Here is a 19,901-nt window from a genome sequence, read left to right as displayed (position 1 = left end):
GGCCCCCCCACTAGCTCCCAAGGAGCAGGCGCTGCCCAGAGCACCATCTAGAGGCCACCAAGCAGCCGCGACGTGGCACAGCGCCGAGGGTGCAAAGGGAGGGCCCGATCCTGAGGAGCCACGCGTGCCCCAGCTCATGCGTGGCAACCCGCGGCGCTGCGCCTGGCCCCGGGGCGTCCCCGCTCGCCCTGCAGTTCGGGTTGTAACTGCACCCCGGAAACGCAGGGGGAAGGTTTTTTGGGCCGTGCAACGTTATCAACCTGCGGGCCCTTGCGAGTGTCGGCAGCCGGCTTGCGAAGTTATTATACAGATTAATATTGCATGGATTGGGCAGCCCACTTTCTGTGCTGCAGCCGAACCGCCTGTCTTCCAAAGGTCCGGACTCCTGGTCATGGTTAAATGCTGGCTGCTCTTGAAGGAAAACAAAAGGCTTCCTTCATTAACCAATGCCCCAAAAATGGGAGGCTCCTCTTTGTTCTAGCTGCCTGCAAAAGCAGGAGGACAATGGCCCGGCCTTAAATGGGTTTATCGGAAGAACAATGTAGCAGTGGCTTGTTAGCAGTGTTGTAAGATGCCTTTTGCATTCATGTGCCGCAGTTGCACTTGGATGTTTTCATTAATATGAGTGTAAAAAAACATTCTCCTGATTTGTTATGCACCAGTGGTGTTCATGGAACTGTTTAAAATAAAATCAGGAAAACAGGGTTCCTGGCCTGACGATCTTACAGCTTCAATCCTTAGGCCTGTAAAGGGATCCAGCCATACATGTGAATCTTTGCCATTGATTGAAAGCTGGTTAAAGTCAATAGGAGTCTTTCAGTTAGCTTCAGGGTTTGGGATTAGACTTTTTTTTTTGACTGTGTAGAACTGACCTCACAGAGGTTTGCTTACATGGATCTTTTATCTGGGCTTAAATCTGTATCTTTGATGTAGAACAGTTGTACTGCGACCATTAGAATTAGCTAAATTCTCCAGATAACAGCTAAACAAAAATATAAATATTGGCCCTACTCCAAATGTGCAAAGTCTTAGATTAATAAACATTATAAAAAACCCTAGCCACACAGCAGTTAGAAATTGTCACCTGCAGCTAGAACTTGAAAGTTCTTGCAGGTACTAGTACTCAAAAGTTGCAAACTATACCAATATATGAAGAAAAATCAAACCCCTGAAAGGCATCCCATTCCACACTACTACCCATTTTTAGGCCTGGATCTACATGCATAGACACCGGTGTCTGTACAGAACCCCATTGAAGTCAAGTGAAAGGGTCTCTCTACACAAATCCAAATCCAGGATCAGAGACTTACAGCTGGTCTACACTAGAAAGTGAGGCCAGCTTAACTACATCACTCAACACAGAGAAAGGTCATGCCCTGTATAATGTAATTAAGTCAAACTAAACTCTGGTGCAGTGGAGATACCACTAGGGCAATAGAAGAATTCTTCCATCAAACTAGGTACCACCTCTCGTGGAGGTGGATGTACCACAGGGACAGAAGAAACCCTTCTATTGCTATGGTGAGTGTCTACACTACAGTGGCACAGCCGCAGGTGTGCTGCTGTAGTGTTTCTAGTATACAGCTAGCCTAAAGCCTGGCCTACAATACACTGTTTTGTTGGCAAAAGGCAACTTTTGCTGACAAAACAGAGGAGGTGTATGCACTATAATGCTACTTTTGTCACCAAAACTCTATTGTTTTGCCGACAAAATAAAACCACCTTGACGGGAGGCATAGAGCTTTTTGCGGCAAAGTTAAAGCGACAAAGTGTCAGTGTAGACGCTGCCATTTCGCTATGTTGCCATAACTGACCTCCCCCAGTATCCCACAATGTCCACCGTGACTGCTCTGCTCACTGCTTTGAACTTGGCTGCACTGCATACAGCTATGCAAGCATGCGCCCCTCCCCTTTCAAAGCTCTAGGAAATTCTGACAGCTGAGCATGTGGTCTCAAAACAGCAAATCATTAACCTGAAATCCTGCTCCCCCTGGGCAATAGGAACGCAGCACAGCAGCACGCAGGCAGGCTGCTGCTGTGGGGGCGGAAGGACTGCTGTTCTGTGGAGAGGGAGGGAGGGAGGCAATGGCTGATGGGGGTGGAGGGTCCCCGCCTCAGGACTGGTTGCTTCTGGCCTCTGTCTGAAGAGACAGCATGCTGCCGACACACTCACTCTTCCCCAACACACACACCGTCTCTCTCACATACAACAACTCTTCCCCCAACACACACTAGTCTTTGTCTGACCACCACCACGCACAAACACACACTCCCTGTCACACACTCTTGCCCCCCACCCTTCAGTTGAAAAGCAGCTGGCAATCTAGTAGGATGCCCATGGAAGATGGGATTGAGAAACCTGCATCATATGATGCTGTACCTGCCCCATGAGGCATTGCAAACCCTTCCCAAAGCACCCTGCGGCCAGTTGCACAGTGGGATAGCTACCCACAATGCACTGCTCTCTGTGTCGATGCAAGAGCTGCTAGTGTGGATGTGCTCTGCTGACACAAGGAGCATAGTGTGGACAGGCAACAGCAGTTTAAATAAAGCAATTTCATTAAAGTGGCACAACTTTTGTTGACAAAACTCTGTAGTGTAGACCTAGCCTAAGGTTGTCTGCTCTTTAAACCAATGACTGTTTTCCTCTGCGTTTGGAAAGAACGTTGCGCAATAACCATCTTGCTAACTCTTAGGCTATGTCTACACTACCCCCCAGGTTGATGCTCTGGGGATTGATGCACCAGGGTTAATGAAAGAAAGAAAGGAGATATCCTATCTCCTAGAACTGGAAAGGACCTTGAAAGGTCATCAAGTCCAGCCCCCTACCTTCACTAGCAGGACCGAGTACTGATTTTGCCCCAGATCCCTAAGTGGCCCCCTCAAGGATTGAGCTCGCAACCCTGGGTTTAGCAGGCCAATGCTCAAACCACTGAGCTATCCCTCCCCCTAGCAGGTCTAGTGAAGACCCACCAAATTGACCCTAGATCGCTCTCCAGTCAACCCCAGTACTTTACCCCAAACAAGAAGAGTAAGGTAAGTCGACGGGAGAGCCCGTCGACCCAGCGTAGTGTGGACCCGGCGGTAATTCGACCTCAGCTATGTCAACTCCGTCTACGTGAATAACATAGCTGGATTTGCGTAGCTCAGGTTGACTTACCATGGAAGTGTAGACATAGTCTTAGGGCTCACCTTCACTGTTATCTGGAGGTATAATTTGAGTGTGGCCCTTACCCTGACTCCTGTCCACACACAAAAGTCTCTAGCTTAAGTTAGTTGGTGCTTTAAACTCCAGCTAGCAGGCCCATCAGGGGGTGTGGGTGGAAGCTTGAGTGCCACTGATAGTTGAGCTAATAATTATGTGGAAATGCAGCTACCTGGTGCTGCTGATCAGCTCACTCTGTGCAACTCGAGTGTAATTTTGCAGTGTGGCTGCTCTGACTCAAGCTAATGCTGCAGGGCAGATATATCGGGGATGATAGAACCGTTCACCAGCGAAATACCATGTACTAGAAAGAATGCAGGTTTGGTGGATGCGTTTGGATTTGGGCACAGCTTCTGAAGCTGCTGGTGTACATTTTTCCTATGCTGACTCCCGTGAAGGGGTGATCCATTTGTCAGAGATTTACTTTCCTTTCACTAGAGAACAGCTGTAAGACACTGTCACTTTAATAAAATCATCCAGGAGGGTAAACACGCCTCCTGTTTCCTTTATGAAGTACCTAATGTCTCTTATATATATCCAATATAAGGGTATTAAGAAGCATCTGTTCTGCTAAAAACATTCTTTAGCAACCAATGTAATAAAAATGTGTGACTGCACAGACCAGTGCATTGTGAGGAGCTGTCTCCTATTTCCCCAAAAATTCTCTTTGGGGCTGCCCATAAATTATGCCAGGCAGTATCTGTCTGGGTCCTTAATTTTGTGTTTTCTTTCAGTGTGATGAAGTGTTACAAGGGGTGGCCCCTGCTGGATCTTGCAACGCACCAAAAAATGCCTTGCGTGCTCTTGTGGACAGCCCCTTAGGATCCCTGAATGGAACCGGGCTTCCCACTTCCCATTGGGGCAGGAGGAGGAATTTCGCCCACTTGGGCACATGGCGGAGGTGAAGGCGTCAGACGGGAGGCGGGGCGTGTAGCTACACAGCTAAGCCACGTTGTGATTCCCCTGGCTCCGCCCCCTCGCTTGGTTCTGCTTCCAGCGCTCGCTTCTGGCCCCACCTCCCTCTAATAGCCCCGCCCCTATCTAGCCCCGCCTACAATCCTCGCTTTGTTCCTCCTTCCCCGTACCTCAGGACCCGGCCGCCTTCTGGCCCCGCCCCTCTTCGTCAAGCCCCGCCCCTTTACCCTTCCCTCTGGCCCCGCCCCTGCGCTAGCTCCTCCCGCCTGCGGCTCCTCCCCATGGCTACGTTCGTTGGCTTGGCCCCGCCCCGGGACAGCACGTGCGCATGCGCGGCGCTCGGGCGGACATGGCGGCGGCGCTATGTGGCGGCGCGCGGGGCCGGCTGCTGTGGTGGCTGCTGGCGGCCGCGGCGCTGGCCCCGCGGCCGGCCCGGGCCCTGATCGAGGGCCTGTACTGCGGGCGGCAGGTGTGCTACGACGTGCTGGGCGTGAGCCGGGCCGCGGGCAAGGCCGAGATCGCCCGCGCCTACCGGCAGCTCGCCCGCCAGTACCATCCGGACCGGCACCGCGGGGAGCCGGCCGGGCCCGGCGGGGAGACCCTGCAGACGGCGCACGAGAAGTTCCTGCTCATCGCCACCGCCTACGAGACCCTCAAGGTGAGAGAGCGGGACCGCTGCCCCGGCCGGAGCCGCTCCGGTAAGAGACACCGCGGGCCGGGCAAGCAGGCGTGGGGACTAGGGGTTCCCCGGGGGGCTTCGGCCCGGGGGCAGGCTGGGGGGGTCTGGGGAAAGCTGAGGGAGAAGGGGTGGGTTGTGGGAAGGGGTGGACCTGGGGGGTAGGTGGGGAAGGGGGTGACACGTGCTGGGAGGCTCCCCACACTGAGGGAGGAGGGGGCTGGGCTGGGGGAGAGGAGGGCAATAGGAGGGAGGTAGCACAGGCTGGGGGGCTGCAGGAGATGGGGTGTGTCTCAGGCTGGAGGGGCACACCCCAGGTCAGGGGCCCGGGTGATGCCAGGGGTCGAAGTGAGGGGTATGGGGATGATGACTGGCTGGCTCTGGGACTCGGCTCACAGCTGGGGTCTGGACCAGGTTGGTTACAACTGGGATCCTGTTCCCATCAGCAGGCCTGTCTGGTCCTGGGGCAATGGCCAGGTATCAAAATCCAACCTCTGCAATTGGCCCTAACTCACATCTTTGTTGGCACCTTCAGCGGAGGGGGGATCAGCCACTGTCCCCTAGCTGTGGTCACAGCAGATCAGGGCTGAGAAGTCATCAGTCAGGTAGTAGCACAGACCAAAAAACCAAACACACAGCAAATACTGTACTGCCTCTGGACTTTAGCCCTGGGGCTCAGGGCTTCAGCCACACAGGGGGTTGGGGCTGTAGCTGTGGGGGAGGGTGTGCTTGGGGCTTCTGACCCTCGGGAGCACGGGGCTTTAGACTGCGGGGGGAGTGCTGGGGCTTGGATCTTCGGCTTTGCTCCCAGCTTCAGCCCCGCAGGAGGCGCTGGGGCTTGGGGCTGTATCTACCAGGGGAGCGCTGGTTTCAGCACTGGTGCTCCCCTTGTAGCTATAGCCCCAAGGCCTGGTGCCACCTATCCCTCCACCTCCTGGTGAAGTCAGGAGCGGAGCTGCAGGGCTGAAGCCCCAAGGGTCAGAAGCCCTCCCCTGCCTGGACCCCTGATGCCCCCCCTCCCTGCAGCTGTAGCCCCACCCCCTGTGTGGCTGAAGTCTGTAACCTCTTCAGAGTTTGGGAATGTTTCGGAGTTAACGGAGAACCTCTATTCCCGAGGTGTCCATAACTCTGAGGTTCTACTGTATTGTCTTTCAGTTGAGACTTCCCATAACTCCTGTAATGTACTAATCCCTAGATATATTGTGGACACATTTGCTATATCAATATTTGAGTTATATATCATTAGCTTTACAGTTTTTAAGCTACTAACTGGGTGGCAAGGTAAAAAGTTGCTGCTGAAGGAAAAAAAATAGGAACAATGTAGAGTAAAATGTGTAAGAACTCTAAAGGTATATAAACATCTTGTATTTGATCTGGGAATAGTCCCCATCTCCAATTGTAGCAAACTACATTCACTGGAGTCAATTAAATTAATCCCCTGTACCCAACTTCCAGATGCTTAAAGCATTGCATTTGGTATGTTCATCCAGGTATCCTTAAAAATCACAGTTCTGAATTTTTTAATAACGTTACAAGTAGTGTCTGAAATTCTTATAACTTGAAGAAAGATGAGAGAAAAATCTACTTTTACAGTTTTACTTTGTGCTTTTGGAAACACTGCAGAATCAACACTGTTTCCCCCTGTTTGGCTTTCTTACCCAGCAGTAGGGAGGAGGAAGATAGCGTAAAAAAAAAAAAGTAAAATGTAATCATTCATGAATTAACAGCGGGTGTTGTAGAGGACAAGCATAGTATGTGAAACGACCCAACAATTTTTAAAAGTAATGTTCCAGACTTTTCAAGTTAAACATATTCCTTTAAAACAGTGAGAAAAGTAATGGATGCAGGATCAGAATGGCTGAAGGGATTTGTGAGGAAAGATGATAATGGCCAGATAGCTGTAGCTTGGCTAAGCCACAGCTAAGGGATGAAGTAATAGATACAGGAGCAGGTATAAATACATGAAAGGATGGGGGTTGCTTTACCAAGTGTTAGGTCAGTGTAATGAGATAAAACAATTAACAGCAGGATACCAAGGGAGGAAAAATCTCTTTTGAAGTGATAAGAGAGTGGCCCATTACAGACAGTTGACAAGAAGGTGTGAGCAACAGTAGGGAGAAATTAGCATTAGGAAAATTAAGTGTAGGTTTTGTAGTGACCCAACACTCCCAGTCTTTATTCAGGCCTAATCTGATGGTATCTAGTTTTCAAATTAATTCCAGTTTTGCAGCTTCATGTTGGAGTCTGTTTTTGAAGGGTTTTTTTTGTTGAAGAATTGCCACTTTGAGGTCTGTTATTGAGCGACCAGAGAAATTGAAGTGTTCTACTGGTTTTTGAATGTTATGATTCCTGATGTCAGATTTGTGTCCATTTATTCTTTTGCGTAGAGGGCTCGTTCACCTACACATCTACCAATGTGATATATGCCATCATGTGCCAGCAATGCCCCTCTGCCCTGTACATTGGCCAAACCAGTCAGTTTCTACTGGGAGTGGTTGGGTCATTACAAAACCTAAACTTAATTTCCCCAATACTAATTTCTACCTACTGTTACTCACACCTTCTTGTCAACTGTCTGTAATGGGCCACTTTCTTTCCACTTCAAAAGTTATTTTTCCTCCTGCTGTTAATTATTTTATCTCATTAGACCAGGGGTGGGCAAACTTTTGTATGGAGGGTTGGATAGGGAAGGCTGTGCCTCCCCAAACAGCCTGGCCTCTGCCCCCTATCCGCCCCCTCCCAGTTCCCACCCCCTGACCGCCCCCCTCAGAACTCCCAACCCATCCAAAGCCCCCGCTCCTTGTCCCCTGACCGCCCCCTCCCGGGACCCCCACCCACTATCCAACCCCCCTGACTGCCCCGATCCCTATCCACAACCCCACCCCCTGACAGCCCCCCCCCCCCCGGGACTCCCACCCCCTATCCTACCGCCCTCTGCTCCTCGTCACCTGACCACCCCCTCCTGGGACCCCCCGCCCCTAACTGCCCCCAGGATCCCACCCCCTTATCCAATACCTCCTGTCCCCTGACAGTCCTCCCAACCCCTATCCACATCCCCACCCTCTGACAGGCCCCCCCAGGACTCCCACTCCCAACCTCCCTGTTCCCCATCCCCTGACCACCCCCCCAGAACCTCCGCCCCATCCAACCACCCCCTCCTCCCTGACTGCCCCCACAACCCCCCCCACTCCTTTACCCAACCCCCCCGCTCCCTGCCCCCTTACCAGCAGCAGGAGCTCGCAGCCACGACACCCAGTCAGAGCCAGCTGTGCTGCCCAGTGGGAACAGCGGGCCAGAGTGTGGCCCACGCGGCAGCGTGGCTGTGGGGGAGAGGGGACAGCGGGGGAGGGGCCAGGGACTAGGCTCTCCGGCTGGGAGCTCAGGGGCGGGCAGGATGGTCCCGCGGGCTGTAGTTTGCCCACATCTGTGTTAGACTGACCTAACAGTTGGTAAAGCAACCCCCATCCTTTCCTGTATTTATACCTGCTCCTGTATCTTTTACTTCATACATCCAATGAAGTGGGTTCTAGCCCACGAAAGCTTATGCCCAGATAAATTTGTTAGTCTCTGAGATGCCACAAGGACCCCTCGTTTTTTTTTTTTTGCTGATACAGGCTAACACGGCTACCGCTGAAACCAGCTAAGGGATGGAGAGTGTAATCTACAGATATTTATGGGAAAAAGAAGAGAATTATGCTGGATGGTACAAAGGGTATAACTAAGACTAATTAAATGTAATTAAGAGACGAGATGCTTAGGCTAAATACCAGGAAAATATTGAGAAAGTGAGATCTGTTAGGCCGTGGAAATCTCCCAAAGGAAATGGTAGCAGTCCTGTCACTTGGTGCATTTAATATTAGACTGTCCCCAAAAAACTGAAAAGCATACTCTGTATTTTAAGAGTGTGTGTGTTTCAAAACAAAACAAAAAACCTGACCTTGCATTGACTCTGAGATGGATTAGAACCAATTAATACCAATTGTGTGCTTAGTATGTGGCTGTCAAATGCTTAACTGTTTCAAAATGAAATTTCTTCAGACAAGGCCAAGTATGCATTATTCAGTCAGGGCTACATATGTGTTTTAGAATAAACTCGTTTAGGTTACCAGAGTACAGGAAAAGATCTGAAGAATTTTCATAATACCTGGAAAGCAGAAGCTGCTTATTGAATATTAAAAGGGAATTTTTTTTTAAATTCAATTATCTTCCATATACATATCAGGCTAACACAGATTTTACAACAGTTTTGTGGCTAACAATGTTGTAACACTAAAGTAATTTTGGTAACTAAAAATCACTTCACTACCAAGCCATCTTATGAAATGTTCTGTGTGACACTGATTAAAAGCTTAAGGATACAAACCTACAAAATTTTGTTTTAACTGTTTTCTTGCCAGGATGAAGAAACACGTAAAGATTATGACTACATGTTGGATCATCCTGAAGAGTATTACAGCCATTATTATCACTACTACAGCAGGAGATTGGCACCTAAAGTGGATGTCAGGATAGTGATTCTAGTCACTGTATGTGCTATCTCCGTGTTTCAGGTAAAATATATTTATGCGTATTATGACTATTCTTATAGTAAAACCTGAAATCTAGATTCCTTTACCATTAGTCAGTTACTGAGGTTTTTTTCTTTAATTGTACAATTAGAAGGCTCCACTGTTTCTACTTAAGTGTTGTCTACTATCCTGGGTGTACTAGACAGATATTTGTCCAGTCAGATAAATCTATATCCTGGACCAAGGCTGGGAAGTTAGTGGTACTAACCTGTTTGGGGGTTTTGTGGTACTATATATTTAAAGGATAAGAAACTTGCACTGCTGGAGAAATAATCTAGTTCCATGGTTCAAAAAAATTAAAGGCTGAACAGTCCATCTCAACAGTCGGAGATAGACTGAACCAATTTCTCATTTTTATATCAGTGTTTTAAGAAACTAATTTTGAAATTCTTCTTGAAATGATGATGTATTTAAAACAATCATGCTCCTGATTTCATAGTAGCCATTAAAATAAGAATTAGCTTTGATCAGTGAAGTCTTGCTCTTAAAATGCGTGTATTTTGCTGTGTAGAAATTTGTAAATATTTCCTTTTGGATAAGGTAATAACTCTGTATACATCTTTGAGCAATTGTTTAAATAGAATAAATTTCTTAACTCTTTTCTTTAACACTTAACATTACATATATTGGAGTTACTTGTTCAAGACTTCGATAAAAGATAAAATGTCCGCTAGTTAATATGCTGTAGCTGAAGAAATGATTGAACCTTGCTATCTAATGGTCCAGATGCCCCTCTCAGCATTTTCCCCCAAATAACCCAACTAAGAGCTTTTGATTCCTTAATGCTTATGGCACCATCTGCAGATCAGTAGCTGTCCTAGAGTTCTCACCCTCCAAACAGTGTTCACTTGAACTGGTAGATCCCTAACGGCTTATACAGCTACATATCCTACTTCTCCTCAAGTCCACTTGGTTCTGATGGTGAAATAGCACCTGTCTCTCCTCCTTCTTTTCCTTGGGTATAAATGAGGAGATTACTATTTTCCAGTTTAGAAAATTTCAGGCAAAAACTAAAAACTGCAGTCTAGATTCCTTTACCATTAGTCAGTTACTGAGGTTTTGATGATTGCAAAGGCAACATAACCTCACATCTAAATCTATTTGGCTTTCTTTTGCTCTCTGCTGCCTCTGCTATAGCTATTGTCTTAATGCAAGAGTTGATCTTTTCATAAGTTGCACTTCACATCTTTCACTAAGGAAGTGTTGCCCCGGTAGGACTTTGGTAACTATTTGGGTGAATTAGGCAGAGAGAAGGCTGTTTTTTCTCATCTTGCTATCCTTGTTTTGTCTATTGTCCCCTCCTAACTCAAGAATGAAGCAAGAGATGGAGGGGGATTGAATCTTGTAAAGCAAATCCTGTCAAGCTAATAAGATTGCCCTTACATAAACTGATTAATTAACTATTTAAAATGGATCGTGCCACTTATGATGTACTGTACTACTGCTTTATTTGCAAATCCAAGATAATTAAAAATCTTTAAGAACATTTTTGTCAAGTAGAAAACAGTGAAACAGTTTAACATGACATTTTAAGCTAAGATGTATTGTGTGCCAATCTAAACAGTGACTCATAGTCCTGTAATACCATAATATGGGCTCGCTATGGTGGGTAAATCCTCTGATACTGAACTGGAGAATTAGAATTAAGGTCCCAAATTATTTAATGCATTGAAGTTTGCAAACCATAATTCCATTTGTATCAAACTTTTGCTGATAGTGATGTTTGTATGTGGGAGAAATGATATCGCCATAATAGGGTTCCACTGTACTGGACAAGTATAGAATTTCTGTCAAGCAGCAAACTCAAAATATGTCCCTTATTATGCCATCATTGCTTGTGGCAGTATGCAATGAGTAAAGAAATTCTGCATATTCATCAACAAATGTATAAACAGCCGAGCCACTGTGTTTTAGTATGGAAGAGAAGCATTTTCTTAACTATTGTCGTATTCTGTAGCAAGACATGATGCTTCTGGTAAATGAGTTTCTAGAATATGCCCTGCAAGCTTCCCCCCATTGTTCTGTAATTTCTTTGTATCTCTGTGAGAATAAACATAGCAGTTGCTAGTGTACTGGGGTTCATTAATAATGTGGGGTTAAAAACCTGTCACTGAGAGAGAAAATCAGCAGGAAAGGTTGCTAATGTAATCCACAGGATAATCCTTCAGTATGAAAATAACTTCTATCTGATCTAATACATGATTATTATGAAAATTAATCCTTCACTATCTTACTACTGTTGTGAACTCGTTCTACCTGTCATTAAAAAGAATGAAATTAAATGTTATCAGATTCTTCTTTTCCTTGTACAGTCTAGCTTGTGAAATATGTTTTCTTTAGCAGAATGAGCACAGGGTTGGAGTCCAAGAAGTACAGAGTTCTAATCCTGGGTTTAACAATGCTAACGCATTGTGGCATTTGTTCCCCATCCAGCAGCTGGCCCACAAAAAGGTTTGAGTCTGCAGCTGGTGTTAAGCCAAGGGGACCTGGTCCTTCAGCTTAGCAGGAAAATCACACTTAAGTGTCTTCATTCCCCACAGAAGACCCTTTCAGGGCAGGGATATTTTCACACTGGCGTTCCTACTGACTTGCTGTAAGATCTTGGGCAAGTCGGTTCATCCCTCTGCATCTATAAAATGGGGATACTACCTCTTTTACTAAATATGATTATTATGTACCAGAGGTAGTGGATTTTCTTATGGTTTTTCTTCTGTTTTCTTCGTTAAAGCTACTGCTGGAACTAACAAGCTATTACTATTTTATATTCTAGTTCTTCAGCTGGTGGAGTAGCTACAACGAGGCCATCAACTACCTAGCTACAGTGCCAAAATATCGTATACAAGCGTCTGAGATTGCCAAGCAACAGGGCCTACTGAATAGGGCTAAAGAAAAAGGCAAAAACAGACGGTCTAAGGAAGAAATCCGTGAGGAAGAGGAAGAAATAATCAAAGACATTATCAAAAATAAAATAGATATAAAAGGCGGCTATCAGAAGCCTAAAATATATGATATCCTTCTATTCCAAATCCTCTTAGCTCCTTTTTACTTATGCAAGTATATAGCTTGGTATTGTTGGTGGATTTATTGTTTTAATATTAAAGGGCGAGAATATGGTGAGGAAGAGAAGCTGTATATCATTCGCAGATACATGAAAATGTCACAGTCTCAGTTTGACACTCTGGAAGATAATCAGAGAAAGACTTTTCTGGAACGGCAACTATGGATAAGAGAGAACTATGAGGTGAGTAGTTGCGGCATGTTGTGAAAATGAACATTAAATGCCCAATTTACCCAGCTTAAAAACTGGTGTTCTCCCAGGGTATCTATTGTGGTTGTACTGCATGTAAGACTATGATTCATTTCTAGATATCAGTCATTAAGCTGGAGATTTTTGGCAATGAGATTCAGGTTTTCTGATGAAAGACAGTCTTTGCTCATCTATTAATGTGCTAGAATATCACCCTTATAAATTAAAAACACCTTTTTAACACCACCATTATAAATGCTGGGGGCAAAATGGGGTGTGGGGTGGAGGCTGACACCTTGCAACTCCCCATGTAATAACCTCGTGACCCCCTGAGGGGTCCCAGCCCCCAGTTTGAGAACACCTGCTCCAAAGTAACTGTTTATCCAAACCATTTGAGATTGTTTGTTGTTGTTTATCACTCTACCAATTGATGCTTAGTATATTATCAATGGAAGTAGGCATAAATTAATACATCCTGGAGCAGACCCTTAGCTCGTCTAAATTAGCGTAATTTAGTTATGACAGTTTACACAAGTGGAGGATTTGCTTCCATAATTTTACCCTGTGATGTCTTATTGCGTAAGAGCTGCTCTCAATTCAGTGACAATACTGCCAGTAGATCCTCAGGCCAAATGTGAAGGGAATGTCCGAGCTTCGGTGAAGCACTTGCTTTTTTTTGTTTTGCTGCCACATTATACATCACTGTGTGTGCTGAAACAGCTAAGGTTGTTCCATCGCTTTCACTTTCTTTATAAACACTATTTTAGTGATTCATGTCTCAGCTTGTAAAGCTTTCCCCAGACTGAATTTTGGCATGCAATAACTTTACTCAGAAGCAAGTTACTGTGGAGTATTAAAAACAGTAGCCCAGTGAAGTATCAGTGTTTATTTAAAAAAAAAAAATTAGTTTGGTGTTTGTATGTAATTTTGTTTTTAGCTGCAGTAATATAATTCAAACTGTTTTAAACTAAAAAAAGACAAGCAATCTATAATATCTGTTCTCTATTAGAATGTTTTTATTTGGAGAGAGCGGGTGAAATTAATCTTAAAAATAATTGAAAGCACACACTTTTTTGCAAAACTTTCCTTTTTGCTGATTAGATATCAAGCACTCTCAAATTAGACTGGAGAAACTCTATCATATAACCCTGGAGCACTTTTGAAGAGACTTTGTTGAGAACTGGGGCAAGAGAGAGAATTGATTATTTTGGTGGGGATGAATAAGAATGAGTGAATGCAGTGGTGACTTGGTAGATAGATAGATAGGGGGAGGGATAGCTCAGTGGATTGAGCATTAGCCTGCTAAACCCAGGGTTGTGAGCTCAGTCCTTGAGGGGGCCATTTAGGGATCTGGGGCAAAAATCTGTCTGGGGATTGGTCCTGCTTTGAGCAAGGGGTTGGACTAGATGACCTCCTGAGGTCCCTTCCAACCCTGATATTCTATAATTCTGCTAGTTCCTGACTCTGCCCTCTTTACCCTTCAGTAGTTCTTCTGACTTTCAGTGATCCAGGGTCTGACATACTTCTTGCTGGGCAGTGGCTGTTTTATTCAAGTATAGTGCTCCATTGTTCCAGATCAGAGACTCCACACAATACACAAGCTCTGTGCCCTGGTCCTGTTCCAGAGCCTATTACTTTGATTAAATATTGACTCTGCTTGTTGTTGTACAAAACACAAGTGGAGGATTATCCTTGTACCAAAGAATTTGTAAGTGAGAACACATTAGGAGCCCTTATAGTTCTTTAGCACAGTAAATCTATATTTAAACGTTTTCTGCCTTATTGTGTTGCTGTGGTAATTTTATGACTATTGAGAGCAGTGCTTCGTATTTTGTAATACTGTGCCACATAGTATCTACAGTTAGCCAGTCTGGGGTGCAGAGTTCTTCAAATCTCTTGTGCAGAAAAACTTCAGTTACCATTGAGACACCATGCCATTATCCACTGTTGGAGATCAACCCTATTGACTGTATTACTAGAAAGAAGTTAGCTAGTTCAGGAGCAGGTGGAAAAAATACTAGGAACTGAAAGAATCACAGTAACAGCGGAGCCAAACAGCGATAAACAGGCTAGAAAAATAGCTCTTGCCTTGAGGGCTGACTTTTTCTTGGACTTTAAATAAAGTCACTTTTTCTTTCTCCTATCCAGGTCTACAAGCAAGAACAAGAGGAAGAGCTAAAGAAGAAGATGGCCATGGACCCTCGATGGAAGAGATATAGGCGGTGGATGAGGAATGAAGGACCTGGAAGATTAACGTTTATCGATGACTGAAGGCTGCTGAACAATGTGCAGTACTGATAAACCTGACTTGCAAAAAATTTTCATAACTAAATTTTCAGAGTTTTATCTGCTGTGCCTCGGCAGTGATCTAAAACTCAGGAATAATTTCATCAGGCAGAAAATTAGTACAAGTTTACCATTTTTATAAATAAAAGTGAATCTGTTAAACAGAGACTTAGTTCATTGTTTATATTCTACTTGCTTGTGGAGCTGGAGTTCGTTTAAAAAGTGTTTCACATGAAATCTGTAAGAACAAATACCAACCCAACTATACCTTACACCCTTCCAGAAATTTCTTGAAGTCTCCTAGCTGTATTTTTGTTTTGTCCCCTCTTTAAAACCACAAGGTTTGTACATTTGGTTGTTAGGGATGTGTAAACGCTCATGTAAAATTCTATATGCAGGGCAATTTTATGGCTCTTCATCTATTTTTCCTCTCTATCCCCACCCAAAAGCTTCCAAAATCTGAGTGATCTTGCCAAATAGTATATTTGATGCAGACTAATCATAATGGGCTTATATATGCCTTTTCCCATGCCCTGTCCAGTTGGAAGCATAGTCTTCATTCATTCTGGTAACACATGGTGCATGATTGTTCAGCAATGTGACACAAACAGGCCTTAATTTTTGTCTTTGTTCTGCAGAATGATACATTAAGCAGATTTTGCTAGAATCTTAGGTTTGGGTTTTAATCTTTGTACACTGAACTGTAGATACTTGTTTGGAACAAGTGTAGCAGTATTCTACTAAATGTGACCTGTTACTTGCACCGTAGTATTGGTATAAGGGAAACTAATCCTTTTGTTTAAAAGGGGCAATTTGATGCCTTATGTAAATAAAAAAAAAAATTATATAACGCCAATTCGTTTCAAATTCTAAAACCAAATTAACGTTTATAAATAAAATATTCTCTTTAGCTCTTGTCTGACTCTTTCGAACGTAGCTATTTCACAAGTCATCTATGAAGGGGAAAAAAAGGAATGTTTCCCTCTTTACTTCTCACTTATGAAGAAGGCATGGGAGAACTTTTCATTAGGAATTCATCTCTTGTCTGCTAGGGAAGGTTCTGTGGCCACCTTACTGGTGGAAAGACCTAGTGTGGTCAAGGCTCAGGCTGGTTCCACCATTTAATATAGCGCACAAAACAGATATTGTTAGTCACGTGTATGCTATGGCTCCCACTTATACCAGTGTCTATTCAGCTGGTGGCACATGTTAGGGACTTTCTTTAACATTTCCTCATGTAGTTGAGGCTTTGGATGGCTAGAAAACTAATGAAATGACAGACCAAGAGCAGGAGTGAAAGCTTGAACAATTGAGAGGGGAAACGGGTTTAGTCAAACTTAGGGTTACCATCCGTCTGGGTTTCCCCGGACATGTCTGGTTCTCCCCGGACATGTCTGGCTCTTTCAGCTTTAAATGGCTGTCCAGGGGGGATTTCTAATAAAATAGAAATGTCTGGGATTTCCCCCTTCCCCTCATGCAGAGTGCGGCGCAGCTGATTGGACGGATGTGCCTGATTGAAAGCCGCTCGCAGCCACTGGGGCCTCTAGCAGCCAGAGTCCCTCCCCCACTCCCTCTTCCCTGCAGAGCAGCGCCAGTGTTTGGCTCCATGTGGAGCCCGCAGCTCTCCCTCGGCCTGGTAGGGGGGGCAAGCAAGAGACAAGGATTGGTTGGGGGTTGTGGGGGGGCTGTCAGGAGAAGGGGGTGTAGAGAGCTGTTGGGGCAGGCAAGGGACAAGGAACGGGGGGTTAGATTGGTCGGGTTGGGGGGATGTCAGGAGAAGGGGGTGTAGAGAGCGATTGGGGCAGTCGGGACAGGGAGACTTAGATAGGGGGTGGGGTCCTGGGGGCAGTTAGGGTGGGGGGGTCTCAGGAGAGGGCAGTCGGGGACAGGTAAGGGGTAGGGGAATTCTGAGGGGGGCGGGAAGTGGGAGGGAAGGGGCTAGGCTGGCACCCTGTGTCCTCTTTTTTGATTGAAATATGGTAACCCTAGTCAAACTGGTAAAATCTGCTAATAGCTATTTAAGTCCAATAGCTGTCCAGTATTTTGGAGAATTGAACTTTATTACAGATTTAGCATCATTCACACTTCAGTTATGATATAACTCTGTCTGAGACATGTAGCAGGTCTTGCCAGGACAACCAGGGAAGATCATGCTTGATATTTCAAAGGTTTAAAAATGGTGTGGAGTGGAGGGGAACAACTTGATTTTTTTTTTGCCTTTACACATCACAAAACAATACAATGATTACTATTTAAAGTCCATTGGAGACCACTTTTAGAAGTACCTCCTGTCAAGTGTTGTTAAGCATGTAAATTCAGTCTCTTATGCTAATCCATTAACAATTTAATTTGCATTTGTTAACTTCAAAAGAATTGCTAGAAACTTGCTTTGCCACTGGACAGTGCTGCTATAAACCTGACCCCCACTTCGTCAGGAACCTTTTAACATAAAATCTTGGGAGGCCCCCAGAGTGAGCTGTTTTTGTGCTCCTAGAAGGGAACGCTGCAGACATCATTTTTAGAATTCCTAGCAGGATCCGGGATAACTGCTGAGTAAAGCTGTTCAAGTATGGGGGTGGGAGGAGCCGTTCAAGGAGTCCGGAACTCCAGGGAGTGGGGCAGGGAGGCAGGATACATGTGGTCTCAAGACAGGAGCTTGCAGGAGACAGCGCAGCCTCTCCCCCTGCAAAAAAAAAAAAAAAAAAAAAAAAGCTATAGCATCTGTGAGGGAGATGGAACAGAGGCAGGAAAAGTGAAGCTTCTACCTTCCTCGTGCAAGAAGCAGTGGGAGTGGCAGGGTGGATATGATTTAAATCACTAGTCAGGAAGACCTCGATTTAATCATGGTTTTCTACATAAAAGTGCATTCTTGTTGGTTGTTATAACCTTAATACATATTCTTCACAACTCAGAAATGTAGGTTTCATTTTTAGAAGGGACACTATACATTTTTAAAGTGATTTATTTGGAAAACTTTTCAGATTAGCTTTACAGTTATATCAGAAAATTAATGATTGGTTATTTCATTTACCAAAGGTAATTGAAGCAGATATTTATGAAGTCATTGGGAGGTGAACTATCTCCAATTCAACAGGTTAATCATTAATATTTGGAGGATTTTCTTGCCATGCTGTATTAGGAGGAGAACATCACCAGACAGACATTTAAATTGTTTTATTTAACTAAAACAACGTTATGTATTCTGGATTTTTTTCTTCAATAGCAAACATACTACTTTAACAAAATAAGCATATGATTTTTTGAATTTAGTTAAACATTCAAGTTTTTTAAAATCAGGTTTGTTTTTCTTAAAATTGTTTTTAACTAAAATAGTTAAATGAAATATATATTTTTTTTAAAACAAATTAAATTGACTATGTCAGCCAGGTCAACATGAGAAACTTAAAATATTGGCTTCTGCAGCGAACTGTCATCTTCACCTTCATTTTCCTGTTTATTCATAATCTGGAAAAGAAAAACAAGCTTTCCTGCTTTTTCAGGTCCCAAACGATTTCTCAATTTGGAATGAATTATTCCAAAGGAAGAAAATATTCTTTCTACACTGACAGAAGAAGCTACTGCTGGTAAAAGTGAGATTATCACTTCAACAATCTCTGAATCCAAGTGCTTAAGTGACTTCCACCAGTTCACTGCTGTGACTTTCTTCATCAGCAAACATATATTTCTTGAATGGTTCTTATTCCCAAATTGGGCCTTTTTTATGGCCTGCTGCCATTATAGGTTTTCCCTTCTAGTGAGAGAATGGTATGGTAGATCTCAAATCAATTAAGGCTACACTCAGAAAGACCTCAAGACTTCTGGAATATGCTGCTCAAACAGTTTCACTTTTGTTTCTACTGCCTGTCCCTCCCTTCTCCCATTTATCTCCAGACTTCTTCTCCTTGCCCAGATCTATTCTGCCCCCAACAATCTTCTAGTCATTGAACTTTTTGAAACTTTGCACTTTTAGAGAGAGGTAAGGGGTTGACACTGTACACAAATTTGCAGAGGGACAATAGGGTTGAGGTCTGTTATTTCTCATCTTTATTTATTTATTTATTTAAAAACATTTTTGCTCTTAACAAGCATATCATTTATGGAGACACAAATCCACAGTTTGAGAACTGCAAAACTAAGCATCTCTGATGGTATCTTCTAGACTGAGCACTGAGTCCCATTGAGTAGATAAAAAGATTAACAATAATCTATACAGAAGCTCCTGGAACCCCATAAGATTGGGTCCCTAATCCATGAACTATTGGAACTCCGTTACAAAACTTTTCTTAAACGTTACATGACTATATTGTCTTATACTGTAGAATTGGAATATATAATCCTTATTCCATGATGAGATATCTTTGAGCTATAATGTATCTTAATTAAAACTATCTTTAGATTGGTTTTTTCCTCAAAAAGCATTTTATCAAAAACTGTTTTTTTTATTTTTTGATATATATATATATATATATATATACAAAAAAATTTAAATCATTGATTTTTATCCACCGTGGGGAAGAGGAAGCAGCAAATCCTGAAGAGCAATGGTGCCTCATCTGATGAATGGGTGAGACTGGAGACAAACAGCAGGGGGAGCTACAGGTGATTTTGCAGTCAGGGTATGTGTATGCTGCAGTTAGACACCTGTGGCTAGGGTGACCAGACGTCCCGATTTTATCGGGACAGTCCCGCTATTTCCTTCTTTGTCCCGCGTCCCGACCGATGTTCGGTCGGGACACTGGACAAAAAAGCAATTTTGCCCTCCGCTCCGGCGCTCACGCCCCCCCACCCCGACTCCGCCCCCTCCTTCCCCTATTGGATCTCTCCATGGAGGGAGGAGGTTAGGAGGAGGGAGGAGGGTCGGGCAACTACCAGGAGCGTGGGAGGGGAAGGGAAAGTTGCCGCGGCTGCCGGGGGCTAGCTGGGCATGGCCTGGGCTGCGTGCAGGCAGCAGCTGGGGCTGGCTCTGGCCCGGGTGGGCAGCGTGGGCCGCCGGAGACACGCGGC

The 19,901-nt window shown here is 44.6% G+C and overlaps 1 protein-coding gene across 1 annotated transcript; it reads left to right on the top strand.

Annotated features, from left to right (window-relative positions):
- Positions 1 to 4,453: 4,453 nt before the first annotated feature.
- Positions 4,454 to 15,745, top strand: DNAJC25 (DnaJ heat shock protein family (Hsp40) member C25). Its single transcript, XM_034774734.1, has 4 exons — positions 4,454 to 4,778; positions 9,194 to 9,346; positions 12,135 to 12,605; positions 14,760 to 15,745. Exons 1-4 carry the CDS (start codon positions 4,470 to 4,472, stop codon positions 14,880 to 14,882), a joined length of 1,056 nt encoding a protein of 351 aa, XP_034630625.1. The 5' UTR covers positions 4,454 to 4,469; the 3' UTR covers positions 14,883 to 15,745.
- The last annotated feature ends 4,156 nt before the right edge of the window (positions 15,746 to 19,901 follow it).

The sequence above is a fragment of the Trachemys scripta genome, chromosome 6, assembly GCF_013100865.1.
Source record: "Trachemys scripta elegans isolate TJP31775 chromosome 6, CAS_Tse_1.0, whole genome shotgun sequence".
Taxonomy (NCBI): domain Eukaryota; kingdom Metazoa; phylum Chordata; order Testudines; family Emydidae; genus Trachemys; species Trachemys scripta.
This window is presented reverse-complemented; position numbering and strand designations above follow the sequence as displayed.